This window comes from Prunus mume, linkage group LG1 (genome assembly GCF_029339155.1).
Source record: "Prunus mume cultivar Tortuosa linkage group LG1, ASM2933915v1, whole genome shotgun sequence".
Classification (NCBI taxonomy): Eukaryota; Viridiplantae; Streptophyta; class Magnoliopsida; order Rosales; family Rosaceae; genus Prunus; species Prunus mume.
Window position 1 is genome coordinate 1,488,925 of NC_142698.1, and position 14,668 is coordinate 1,503,592.

The 14,668-nt window shown below is 38.4% G+C and overlaps 1 protein-coding gene across 1 annotated transcript; it reads left to right on the plus strand.

Annotated features, from left to right (window-relative positions):
* Positions 1–5,430: 5,430 nt before the first annotated feature.
* Positions 5,431–9,367, plus strand: LOC103329500 (aluminum-activated malate transporter 2-like). The gene is made up of 6 exons (XM_008231980.2): positions 5,431–5,798; positions 5,898–6,038; positions 6,165–6,437; positions 6,526–6,632; positions 8,205–8,348; positions 8,438–9,367. The coding sequence occupies exons 1-6, from the start codon at positions 5,519–5,521 to the stop codon at positions 8,915–8,917; spliced, it is 1,425 nt and encodes a 474-aa protein (XP_008230202.2). The 5' UTR covers positions 5,431–5,518; the 3' UTR covers positions 8,918–9,367.
* Positions 9,368–14,668: the final 5,301 nt, after the last annotated feature.

Sequence of the window (14,668 nt, forward strand, 5' to 3'; positions counted from 1 at the left end):
ATATTTTCCACACTCATTTCATCCAAACAATTCTTGCAAATTTATTTTCTTTACTTATTTTGTTATTCACATTATTTGAAAAATATCCCGGACTTTGAAGGGATGAAATTGGTCACGAGTAGAAGATAAACATCTTTGCAAGGCTTAAAAGTCTTCGAAGATAGCGTTGTGGGTACTAACCAAAAAAGCAATGGGCTTTGGGAATGTATCTCACGAAAATACACAAAGGCATCGATCACAATCAATCCTTCCATTTACAAAGGAAGGAGATGAAGTTGTGAGATATTGAATCGAAACCACTCCATTTATTGACATTTCAAGATGAAGACAAGAGGACCACGTCGACCATATCTAATTGGAAATATGGATAGTTGCTCTCGAACCTACACGTGTCACTCGAAAATCATATCTGAAAAATTATTAAGATTCCTTCAGGGTAAGATGTGCCACGTGGACACAAAATCTTATGAAAAATCTTATTAAATGTTCATCAACATACATGTGTCTATATGGAATATTCTCTAAATAGTAGTTTAATTAAATTAAACAATACATAATTGTAAAATGTATGAGTATTGTACAATAATTTTTCTCAAAATAATAAAATATAGCTTTGTATGACTGGAGATTGAAAATTTTAACCCTATACTATTCTTTAAAAATTAATATTTTTTAGGGCTAAATTTATAGCCTTGGACTACATTTAACCCCATGACTGGAGACATAACAAGCATAAATAAAGTTCAAAATATTTTGATGATAGCAATTCGTTTGTAATTGGTTGGAAAAGAAGGATATATTTTGAAATTAGTACTTAGGTGATGAGGGGTAAATTTAAATTCTATTGAAACAGACACAACAATATTCACACACTTTAAAACTTGACCAAAGATAATTATGACTAGTCAACAACTAGTCATGAAAGCCATAACCAAGATCACACACAGAGCATACCAATCTGTACCTCCAAGCCTAGAAGATTATTAGTGACAACTTAGGCACTCAGAAGGACCCGTCAATCTAGGCATCCCCTGTGCTAGTAACAACTATGGTGAAAGTGTGTGAAAGCATCATAATCAAGTAAACAACAAACAACAGATAATGATGACTAGTCAATTGCAAGAACACAAACCCAGATATACATGAATATCATGCGATGACTAGTCAACTATCAAGAACACAAACCCAGAAATTTGTGAACAGCAAAATCAGAAAATTGTTCACCCATAAACCCACCATTGGGAAAAACTGGGGGTCATAATCCGACTAGGCAATCCACTAAGCAAAGAAGATTCTTAGAAAGAATACACAAGCAAGCTAAAGAAATTATAGATCTATTTAGGAAACAAGCCATACCTCATTTGTGCAATCTTCTTCTCCAACTTAGTTGAGCTAATAGTAGCTAGTTCGTCATGTAAATGACAGCTAGTCCATCAACTCCTTCACTTCATAGCACCGTCGACTCAGCTCAAGATCGAATAAACATAATGAAATATAGATTCTGAGATGAAAGGGTTAATTCCTTCAAGAAAACATACTCTTGAAGAAATCAACCAAGAATCTGATCTAAACTAAGAACGATGACTAGTCATAATGAACCCAGACGCAGACAAAAGAAGATGACTAGTCATAATGGAACCCAGATGCAGATTATAAAAATCATAGAAGATTTTAAAAAAGCATTTTCAAAATCTCACAATGAAAAACCTTGGAGAATGTAGAGTATAAGTTTTACTCTCAAAATTTCTCAATGGGTGAAGTAGAAGACCGCATTCTTAGAGAGAAGATGCATAGCAAAATCAAAACTCTCAAAACCTTTCTCTTTGAAAATGACAGAGACAAAAAATGCCTCTCAAAAATCAAAATCCATACCTAGTCTCTCATTAGAGCTTTCTCTCTCTCTCTCTCTCTCTCTCTCTCTCTCTCTCTCTCTCTCTCTCTCTCTCTATATATATATATATATATATATATAAAACCATATCATAAATTGTAAATGAGAGAAATGGTGAGTCCAAACCAGCCCCAACCTATTTGGTAGGTTCAAAAGGACACTTGATAGCCAATGATTGGACTTACAATAAGCAAAATCAAGTGCCTTGGTTAAAAATCTCGTGCTGGAAATATTGGCCTATATGACTAGTCATCTCGACAAAGTAGCAAATGCTGATTTGGCCTATATGACTAGTCATCCCGGAAAAGTATATGGATGCAAATGCTGATTTTCCTATTGATGCCCATTATAAATGAATGCACAATTACCTTGGTTTTGTATCCTCATAAGCTCTTCAATGTACTTCAACTTTGTAGCAAATACCCAATGCCTATTTTCTAAAGATGAGCTAAGAGGAATTACATGAAAGTGTACATTTGGCAAGGAAAGCCAATTCTAACAATCCTAAAACTAACATATTCTCACTCAAAATCCAATACTCAAACCATTGCACAAAAATCTAACAATACAGTTTTTCGAGTACAAAGTGAAAATTGTGCAAAGTTGTCAATTTAAGAGTCAATGTCAAGATTATCAAGAGTCTTTATTTGGGTAGAAGTTTTATAAGTTTTCTAAGAGTTATGATTGACTTGGTGCAGCACCATTGACATCCGGGACAGTGGTGGAGCTAGTAGCTTTTGTTTTAGGGGCAGGCTAGTACTATAGTTTCTCAAGGTTATATAGATTTACATTTAAATTGATATTGCAGTAGCTGCTTAAGAATTAATTGCTTTTTCATGGAGCTTCACGGGGCACAGAAGGGTGGCGCCAAGGCCATTGCCTGTCTAAAAGTGGCTCTGCCCTTGATCTAGAACATTCCAACAATGCCTAGGCAAGGAAAATATGCAACGGGGTCGGACAAGACAAGTGTTTGTGCAAATTTCCTCCGGAGAGAATATTCGCGGATGATGCTCTTCACACTCGAACTTCTTCTTCATCCTCGATCCATGCAAAATAGATATGGTCAACAAAGCACACCCGGGGAGTGTTGGCCAAAGACCCTCCGATGCCTAAGTCAGTTAAATGGTCTCGAGAAAATGCATAAATAACTGAAAGGATGGAGCTTTCTCTTTGGGTAGAGAGATAGAGGGGCGGCCAAAGCCCAGAGAGAGAGAGAGAGAGAGAGAGAGAGAGAGAGAGAGGTTTTCTAGGGTTTTTGAATGGAATTAGGATTACCTCAGGTGTGGTGTGTTACCATCTATTAATAGAGTTTCCTTGTTGGCTAGGTTTTGTAGAGAATAATTCCCATAAGGAAATGAATGATTCTTTTCCTTAAATGACATGATAATATGAAGGAGATTTGATGGAAATCGGATCCTTGATTTGGGGAGATATTTCTATCTTAAATCAAGGATAATCGGCTAATTAAATCGGGTTTAATTAACACAATTATTTGACCTAAGAAATATTCCTCTATCCACATGTCACCTTGTGATTGGTTGCCAAAATTCAAGTTCCCACAACAAGACAAGACAAAGAAAATTCGATGTGTTGTTTGTTGTGGTAAACAAGACATGAGTGGCTTTTGGAGAGGCAAGACTTGACTTGGGCTGCGAGTATGTAGGCGAAACACATACATGAGCCTTGGCATAGCAAGATCCAAGCCATGGCATGAGAAGCAAGACCCAACATGGATGAGTGTGGACTATCTGTGACAGCAAGCTTGGCAGAGTCAGGCTTGGGCTGGATGTTGTGTGAGCTTGCAAGTAGGTATAATGGGGCTTAAGGTTGCATGTGACATGATGTGAAGATGTTTGGGAATGGAAAAGTTGAAAGAGATGCTGATCATAGGCAAGTAGATCTAATGGGGCTGAAGGTTGCATGTGACATGATGTGAAAGTTTGAGAATGGAAAAGTTGAAAGAGATGTTGATCATAGCCAAGTAAGTCTAATGGAGGTTGCATGTGATATGATGTGAAGGTTTGAGAATGGAAAAGTTGAAAGAGATGCTGATCATAGGCAAGTAGGTCCAATGGGGCTGAAGGTTGCATATGACATAATGTGAAGGTTTGAGAATGGAAAAGTTGAAAGAGATGCTGATCATAGGCAAGTAGGTCTAATGGGGCTTGAAAGTACATCTAATGGGGCTTAAGGTTGCATGTGACATGATGTGAAGGTGTTTGGGAATGGAAACGTTGAAAGAGAAATAACTTCTACTACGAGTCTACGACATGCACGATATCTTGGATTGAAAACATAATATTAAGTGTGTATCTCCTTTATGTTTTATGAAGGAAGTTGAAGTTCTACTTTAAAATCAATTGGCAATAAGAAATTAGCCCAACTCCTTATAAGCTCTTGCCAAGTTTCTTAACTTTCCAATGTACATTTCACCTTCACATTCTCATATTTTAAGAGTGAAGTTTAAAAATGGGAGACTTCATGTAAATTTATCTTAAATAATATCTTGTGGTTGAAATTTCATTGTTATTTTTATTTTGTAAGTGCTTGTTGACAAAATGAAGAGACGTCGGAGTACTCTCTTTCTCCTTCAAGTGGGATTTTGTCCCACTAAATTTTCTCCGAACAAAGTTTTAACGAGACATAATCTAGACTTTTGTGAAGACCGGGTTATATTGGATATATATGATGATAAAATAGATATCATTTATATTAATTGAATTTGAGAGAAATAGACGTCTAAAACAGATCATTTATATTAATTGAATCGAAAAACTACACAAGATCTGAAAACAAAATATGTATAGAAAAGAAAGAAAAAAAGGAAACCAAAAGCTAGCTTCCTTTCTCTAAAAGAAGATAGCTTTTCTTAATTCATTGACTGTCTACATCAAACAACTAATCGTTTCACACTCCACGAGCACCTACCCAAAAGAACTGAACAGGTGTACACATTGAAGCCGCGCGAAAAAGACCACTCAATAATTTCTCTTTGGCATGTACTGGATACAGATAAGAAAATTAAAGTACGGCAAACAAGCTTGGTTCACAAGAATTAATAAATAATGAGTTTGTGCCCCAACTAACCCGTACGTACTTGGAAAAACGACAATATCAAACAAAAGGTAGTGCAACAATTGCATTGACCCCAGGTGGTATTCTGCTGTGAATCACTGAATCACAACCAAACGACAACAGAAAATGATAAAAGGACCACAGAGTTAGGCACAGGCACTCGTTTCTACAGAGTGATATCCAATACCAGCGTGACACCTGTCTGGTTGGTACCAGTTGTACAGCACCGTCACAGCAGGACCTGTAAATCGAGACGTGTTTATCTTGAAATGATAACCTATATCTACCTGAAAATAATAAGGAAGGTATATGTATACGCGTATGGTTCTAACATTTCACATATTTATTTAATAAAATCTTAATATTTTTATGATTTTTTTTCTCTGCTTCAAGGCAGCTTCGTCATCTGTTTGTGCATATTTTATTCTCTATATATATCCCACGTATAAAAAACACAGCTAGTTATATACACATAGTTTCAAAGCTGAAGAACATCAGGCCTCTCTCAGCCACTGGTGTGTGTTTCACTCTCAGCAGCACACAGAAATCAAAATGGCATCTGAAGCAGTTCGTGATCAGAACAATCGTAACGAAGGAGAAAATGGAGATCGTGGTTTCTGTGGGAAGTTGATGAACAAGGTGGTGGAATTTCCTAGAAAGTTAAAGAAACTAGGGCAAGATGATCCCAGAAGGATCGTTCATTCTATTAAAGTAGGATTTGCAGTTCTTTTGGTGTCATTGCTTTATTACTTCAAGCCTCTCTATGATGGGCTTGGTGCCACTGCCATGTGGGCTGTTTTGACTGTTGTTGTTGTCTTCGAATTTTCTGTAGGTATGTCTTCGAATCATGATTTTGTTTTAATTAAATTTGTTTTAAGTTGATATAAATATATTTATTTATCTTTTTTGTTTTTGTGTTTGCATAATGCAGGGGCAACACTAGGAAGAGGTTTAAACAGGATTTTGGCAACATTCCTAGCAGGTGCTCTAGGATTTGGTGCTCATCACCTGGCAAATCTTTCTGGAGAAACAGCTCATCCAATACTCATTGGGGTCTTTGTCTTTCTACTAGGTAAAATTACTCTACCTGAAAAAAGAAATAAAAATATTTACAAGCTTTTTTCAATCAACTTTATCATCACATAAATGACAACTAATATTAATGAATTGGGAATTAATAGAATTTATTCATGTGCAGCTGCATCAGTAACATTTCTACGCTTCTTTCCGCGGTTGAAGGCGCGATACGACTATGGACTTCTGATTTTTATCTTGACATTCTGTCTGATATCCGTGTCGGGATACAGAGATGAGGAGATACTAGAAATGGCCCACAAGAGGGTGTCCACAATCCTGATAGGCGCATTTACAGCTGTGTCTGTGTGTGTTTTCATTTGCCCTGTATGGGCTGGTGATGATCTGCACAACTCTGTTGCTAACAACATTGAGAAACTTGGGAGCTTCTTGGAAGGTACATTACTCACATGTACTACATGCCTGGAATTTTAATTACTTATGTGACTGGAAAAACTCACTATAAATTTTTTAAAAACTTGCAGGTTTTGGGGATGAATACTTTAAAGTAGCCGGCAATACAGAGTCTAATAAGGCACTTTTGCAAGGATATTCTAGTGTTCTCAACTCAAAACAAAGTGAAGAAAGTCAGGTATTGAGTCACAACAACCAAATTACAAGTTTTTTTTAAGTAAAATGTAATTACAAATGATATTTGCCTAGTATTTGATATGCGCTGTGTTAGACTATGAATTAGATAGGCCTCATCATTTGGCCCGCGGGCTAATGGGCCGATGGGGGCCCGCCCGGCCCGGCCCGTTATGGGCTTTGAGATGGCCCAGTCCTCCTTGGGTCGGGCTAAGTTTGGGCTTGGTGTCTGAAGCCCGGCCCGACCCAGCCCACCCACAAAAGCCCGGCCCGTTAGACCCGCATACATATATAATTATGTATAAATAAGAGTTTAGCATTATTGAGGATCCTCAATAATTTTATTTGAGGACACCCTTTAGGGTACCCTACAATTTTTTTTCCAATGATCAAAACCATCTATTTTTTAGGTCTTCATTCATAGATCATCCTTACAAAAAATTAGACAATTTGGAAACCGTTTCGACATCCAATTGTGTCCTACAAAATCAATGAACACGGTGTTTCAAGAAAGTATTAAAATTTCAATAACTCAATTGAATGATCAAATGATATCGGATTCAAGTGATTTTTTGTAGAGATGATCTTTGAATGTGTATCTACAAAATAGACGGTTTGGATTAGTGAAATACAATCCGGAGTGGGCCCTACAAGGGGTGTCCCTCAAATAAGCTTATTTGAGGGATCCCTCAATGGAAGCTCTCTGAGAGTTTAGGATTAGGATTATATCAGTTAAATCACATATATAATTTGTTTTATTTCATTTACTTTTCTTTACTCATTCCTAGTTTATAATTGGATGATTAGCACATTAATTTGTGTTAATTATTAATACAACAATTATATATATATATATAAATAAGATGAACAATATATCATATCACTAAATATAATCATATCACGAAACATAATCGTACTACTACCACCAAATATAATCATGTTTTTCTTGAACACATCACCAAACATTTACATATTTATTTATACCATCCTTTAAAAAAATTATTTTTGATACTTATTATTTTTTAAAATTATTTCTTAAAACGTATTACAGTCTAATTATGTAATAACCTCAAAAATAATACTTTGTTTTATTATTTTTGTGGAAAATCTTATTAAGTTGTATGACTTTATTGGGTATTTTATGAATTTGGTTTGATGTGAAAATATTGGAATTAAGTGAGTTTAATCTCAAATTTAGACTAAAATGCCCTTATGATTAAGTTTATGATTTTTTTCGAATGAAGTAGGCCCGTTGGGCTTAGCCCAGCCCGGCCCAATGGGCTTTCTCAAGCCCGACCTTGGGCTTTGAATTTTCAAAAAAAAACCCAGCTCGGCCCAGCCCAATATTTTCTCTTTTCTCTTTAAAGTCCGACCAGGCCCAAGCCCGTTAAATTTGGGTCGGGCTAGCCCGGCCCGGCCCATTAATAAACTCTAGAATTAGAACCGCAGATTTAGACATAAATTTTATATAATTTATGAATCTAATTCATAGCGTAGCAAAATAACATCTCAGATTTTTTGACTAGACAAAATTACTACTCATAGACTGATAACACTATACCTTGGTGTTTTGCAGGCAAATTTTGCAAGGTGGGAGCCTAGACATGGAAAGTTTAGATACCGTCATCCATGGAGACATTATCTGAAAATCGGTACCCTAACCCGACAATGCGCATACCGGATCGACACTCTTAACGGTTACCTCAACTCAGAAATTCAGGTATTGTACACCAGATCATTTAAGACTATTACAAACAAAGGCACAATGAAAAATATGCAAATATCAACAATGATTTTGTTATTATACAGACACCTCTAAACATCCAGAGCATCAAAGTTCAAGAGCTATGCATGAAGATGAGCTCAGAATCAGGCAAGGCCTTGAAAGAGCTAGCATGGGCCCTTAAAACAATGACCAAGCCATGCTCTGCCGCCAGCTGCCACATCACAAAATCAAGAGCTGCAGCCAATAACCTCAAATCTCTGCTCAAAACCAGCGCAGCATTGTTGGGCAGCGAAGGCATTCACCTCCTGGACGTCGTACCTGCTGTCACTGTAGCATCGCTCCTAAGCGACGTCGTTTCGTACGCTGAGCAAATCGAGAAGTCGATCCAGGAACTGTCCTCGTTTTCGCATGTGCAGTTCAAGAGCGCAGAGCCAACAAAAGCATTGCAGCCGTGTAATTCTTCTGCGAGTTCCACCAATGATAACGTGCCACATCTTGTCATCACGATTCCTAAATTGCCTTCTCAGCAGGAAATTGGAAGCAAACAAGGGGCTGCCAATTAATTAAGGAGCTCCATTTGATCTGACCGTCCATCGAAACCGAGAGATCCTCAGCCATTAAGATCTCGCTATCGCAAAGTCCCTTTAGGTTTCGCTCACTCTGCCCCAACGCCTGAACTTGTCCCCACCTTCACGGAACCTTAGCTGTTGTTCGTGCCACCTCGGCACAGGCGTCTCTATGCCGGCTTACATCTCACTCGCCGGGGTGACAAGCGGTGCGGTAACATCTCCGACTCCGACCACCATAAACGGTGTCGCCTCTGGGGATATTTAGTTGTTTGCAATTTTACAAGGGCATCGTTTATTATCACTATTTTTATGTTTTTTTCTTATCATGGAGAGGATAAACAAAACTGTGCTCTTATGTCAGTTGTAGCATTAACAGAGTAAACAAAATTATGCTCTTATTATTTGATGAACAAGAAATACATATTTTTGCATTCATGTTGGCCATACTTGAATTTTAGCCTCTACCCTTATTTGCTTTTTCTTTGCTTGTTGAGTTGTCCTCGTTGTGTCTTAGGGACACAAACTCAATCGGCACGTCCATATTCGCATATTACACAAAAAGTCACACCAACATGAAACTTACAAGTCACAACCACACAGCAACCGAACATTTCCAATTAAAATTCAACACTATCTCAATCATGGCACAATCTTGTGAGCTTTCATTTTAACAATCCAAGAAACAAAGGAATATGGAGTTTCTATATCCACAAAACCCATGCTCCTTACTCTTCTTCATGAGACAACTCAGCTCCCCCACCTAATACAACCTCCACAAACCTCCCAGAGCCCAGCTTCCCCACAATCTTTTCCCACACTCCACCTTTGTCCCTCAGCATCTCCATCAAGCTAAACCCCGCATCAAACCCCACTAATAAAAAACTCCTCAATTGACACCATTTTTAATGGTGTGGTTTGGGAAGAAAGCACGCTAATTATGGTGCTTTTTGCTGAAGTCCACTATGCAGCTACTATTGTTTGGTCCAGGATCTAAATTGGAGTTTCTAATGACGAAAAGCCACTTTTCACAACTTATAACTGTAAATCAACATCCTTCACGGTCTGGGCCCATGGTCCTCAATCTCAAAGTCCTCAACCAACACCTTCGCCAACTACTTCCACTTTATAAACACGTCCCCATTGTTGATATTAATCCCAACCCGCTTTACTACCTGGAAATCTCAACGACAACCCCTCGTGCTTGTATATAGCAGCGTACGCATAAAGCATACTCACAATGACCAGCATTGTTGTTAGAGCACTTCCAGCAATTTGCCCTTTGCCATGGCAATGGGGGGCTAGGGCAACTACTATTCACATAAATAGTGGCTGCCCTTACAAAAAGCAATATATGTTTCCAGCAGTTGCCATGACAAAAGGCAAATACTATTCATTTTTTTGTTTTTTTCACAACTTTTTTTACCTAAACAATTAATTTGGATAATATTTTCGGATAAGATTTTTGGGTTCCTACGTGTCAATACTATTCATATCTCATAATCGGATAAAATTTTCGGATAAGATTTTCGGTTTCAAATTTCAGATAAATTTCAAAACTCAAATTTCAGATACATTTCAAATTTCAAATTTCAGATAAGATTTTCACCCTCTAAAATTGCGTCACATGTCATCTCTATATGCCTAAATTTTTCTATAAAACCAGAGGCTTAACTCATACCTCTCACACTATATCTTTTCTATATTTTCATTTCTCAAATTTTAGAATTCATACTCCATTCTCAATGGCGGACATGAACGAGGTCTTGGAGAGGCAAGAGCGAGAAACTAGAGAAAGAAGGCATGCACGAACTGTAGGCAAAAGGGCACAGAGAGAACTAGATCAGCAAATTGTCATAGCAGTGGCTTTGCTTGATGAAGAAAACCAGAGCCGCCGTGATTTAGTCAAAGAAAATCAATACAGCTAATAAAATAGAATACATGAATTATAACTAATTTTTAAAACAAAACATTAAAATACAATGAAATGAAAGGCAAGCAAACTAACTTAATGGTTTTGATCATTTAACTAATCCGTGTTGCTAGGTCCATCGTCACGAAACAGTCTTCGTCTCATAACATCCCTTTGTTCTAGCTTCCAAAATTGTTTTGTTTCATGGGACATATGGCTTGTATCCATGACTATGGTTTCTCGATCCTTCCTCTCAATGTTTTCTTGGCGTACATACTCCCTTTCTTTTGCATATTCTAGTTGAATTGCCCTCTCGTCTTCTTAGGTTTTCATGTATATTTCAATTCTCATGGCGCTTTGCCTTGCAATTTCCTCAAAAAATTTAGATGCATTATTGGTAGAATTACTCCCTCTCTTCGCCTTCGCTGCCTTCCTCCCAATAGGCCTCGGCTCCCTTTGGATAGGTGAGTCTTGACTCATCGGAGAATCCATAGACGAATCCGATGCCGGGGAATCATAGAGTGGCGTCTCGTTCAACACTACCGTCGGACCCGTTGGAATAATTCATAATCTTTTACAATTCTTCACCACCTCCCAACATTGGGTATGGTTGAAAGTTTATTTGCCTTGCCCAGTAGCACAATACCACATTTTGTGCTTGCATAATCTATATTAAAAAAAAATAGAAATGCAAGAAACTTAAAAAAATATTGGCAATGCAACAACTATAAACAAAATAATGGAAATGCATGAAATTTTAACAATTTATTGGAAATGCAAGAAATATTAACAAAATATAGAAATTGCAAGAAACATTTAAATAAATATTAGAAATACAAGAAATATTAACAAAATATAGAAATTGCAAGTGTTGAGGCCCAAAAACTCCACGGCTTGGCCCAAATGAATTCTCGGCCCAGCGCAATACCTTATTGAGAAAAAACCCGACTTGGAGCACATAAAAGTCCGCCATGCACGAGTCACACTCCACGCGCCATGCCAAATAAATAATCCGTCATGCTAGGAATCGAGATTAAGATTATAAAATGCATTATCTTTGCAAATCCATGCTAATTATCCCGTCAAGCATAATAATTAAAAGCATGCCAAGCGATATGCCATGCCAAGCAGAAAATCATTATTACACACCCAACCACGCTACAAGACTAAGTGGGTCCAAGCCACTCGAATGTCCGGGGCTTGCTTGAGTGGGTTGTAGTATGGATGGTAATAAATTCTCATGAGGCCCATTGATGAACCGAGAAGTGGAGGTTCCGGGTTGCTTGGGAGCCTTGGAACCCAAGCCCATTTCTTAGGCCCAAACATATGGGTGAGCACAAAAAGGAGAAAATAGTCCAACCAAAATAACCCAACCAAAAGCCCAATCAAAATGGCCCACTAAAACTAACCCAAATAGCTCAATATTTGATAGGGGTGGCCCATTTGTTTAAGGAGCTGATTTCCTATCGTAGAAAATAGAGGTAGCAAACAACTAAAAAACCCCATCTATTGGTTGAAGGATAAAGCCATGGAAGATCACATTGGTTAATGAGAAGGAAGAGACAAGTTTCAAAGCAAAAGAAACGTGCAAGGAACCAAAGAATATTAACCTGCAAGCTGCCAGAAACACCCTTCGAACCAGCATATATATTCAACTCCTTTTCCCATCAGACTTGGCCATGGAAAAAGGGGAAGAAAGCAATAAAAGAGATGGCTGGGAATGGAAGTCTGCCATTAAGACAGCTTATGGGAAAAGGGGGCCTTGAGCTTCAAAAAACTCTGATCTGGTGCAAATAGATAGAAGAGATTTCATCAAAATAGGAAAAGCCAGGGGAGGAGATAAGAAAGGAGGGAAAAGCTTAGCCAAAATAGGTAGAAGCCATTAGGGTTTCTTGAAAAATGGTGGTTTCCAGCGGCTATAAATTGAGGCTCCTCCTACCTAACAAATCCAACTCAGATTCAGAGAGCAAGCTTTTTCTCTGACTTGCAAAAACCCAATAATCTCATGGACTGTTCATCTTCTTCTCCATCCTTCTTTTCTGGCAGACAGAGCATCTGTCAAGCTGCCAGAAGAGCATTGTTCTTTATTTCTCCTTTCTTAGCCAAATCTCCCACAAACCTCTTCTACCTCACCTTAAACACTCCCATTTCTCCCTAGAAAGCCATATTTTCCTCTTTGGTGCTAAACTTATGTTGATTTTGCTCCAATGCCACAAGCTTCTCATGCCAAGCTAGATAATTTATCTGTAAGCTTTACAAAATTATCTGTAAGTTGTTGTTGTTTTAGTCGGTGAAGGTAACCAACATGCTTCCTAAGGCTCTACTACCCTTTCGAAGCATTTTTGAGGCTTAATTTTCGATCTCAGACACAGGGGACGATTTCTTCACTTGCTTCTTATGGTAGCCCACCCATTTGTAGCTGCCAGAAGAAAAAGCCCCTACATAAATTGGCTACTTCACTGGGGATTAGACCATTTTCTTCATCGATGCCTCCAAAGAAGAAGACTGAAGGCAACAACATGACCTCCCAAGATAGGCCAAGCCATGCTGACTCAGAATCAAGGCAACACGCCTCATCTAGGAAAGAAAAACATGCAAATGAGGGAGCTTTCACCCTCACAGACCTTGTTGCAGTCATCCATGTTATGAGGGAAACCCAGAGGGAGATGGCAGACACAATCAAAGAGCTAAAAACCTCAGTTTCCAAACCAAGCAAAGAAAACGAAAGACCACCTCAAGAGGAGTTTGCCGCTGCCGGAAAGGGTTCTGAACAAAAGGGATCGTCTTTTGTCACCCACGAAGATGTCATTGCCATGTTGGAGAAGAAACTAAGTCGAAGCCAAGAGGATTGGAAGTATGTTCCTTAGCCGCCGTATCCATTAAGCTTACTCCAGCAGCCATATCCTAAAGGCTACGAAGTACCAAGCTTCGTCCTTTTCGACGGAAGGAAAGAGAGCCCGAAGGAGCACGTCAACCGTTTCATTGATGCCTTAGGACCACATGCTGGAGATTATAATCTCCGGCTTCGAGAATTTTCGAAAAGCCTTATCAATCGTGCTTATACATGGTATACGACGTTGGCACCAGGCTCTATCTGCTCTTGGGAACATTTGGCAAGCAGGTTCTGTAAGAAGTATTTCCAGCATGAAGAAAGAGTCACCACCACTCAACTCAATAACACTCGTCAAAAACATGGCGAGAATCCCGTGGACTTCGTGCGCAGGTTTCGGGACCTGGCGTTGGATTGTTACGATGAGAAAGACGAAGAGGAGCTTGTTGAAATTTGCATCAGCAATATCATGGCAGATTATAGAGTTTATTTGGAGAATATTGGCATCAGCCAATTTCTTCGGCTGCTGGAAGCAGTGAGGAAAACAAGCATTTCAGTTAAACTAAATGGGCATGAAGCTTGGAAGAGTGAAGAGGAAGAACGCCACTCGAGGGCTTCATTTGATTAGCAAGATTATCAAGAGATAGCTGTCGTAACCTCTCATAAGAGCCGCAAATCACTCTTTGATTAGTTGGGTTATGAGTCGCATGCAAGTAGAGTAGTAGCTGTGGCTCTGTTAAATATTTCTACAGAGCATGGCAGCCTAGTACAATACATGCCAAATACATGCCAACATAAGTCACAAGCTTTCATGCTATTGCAAGTTATGCACGCTCCTTAGCCCTTTCATACTTGGGGGCTTGATTTGATTAGAGTATTTATCGATGCAAAGTGGCTCAAGCTGTACGACTGCTAAGTTAATCTTATGTCAAGCATTTTTTATTATTATTGAATTTCCTTTTGACATGAACTCCTTCTGTCTTACCTTCACGTTTTGAAAAAAAAG

Bases quoted from the DNA above. Each gene is read 5' to 3' on its own strand.
- LOC103329500 (XM_008231980.2), top strand. From the start codon at position 5,519: ATGGCATCTGAAGCAGTTCGTGATCAGAACAATCGTAACGAAGGAGAA. The intron at 5,799-5,897 runs GTATGTCTTCGA...TGCATAATGCAG, and splicing joins TGTCTTCGAATTTTCTGTAG to GGGCAACACTAGGAAGAGGT. The intron at 6,633-8,204 runs GTATTGAGTCAC...GGTGTTTTGCAG, and splicing joins AACAAAGTGAAGAAAGTCAG to GCAAATTTTGCAAGGTGGGA.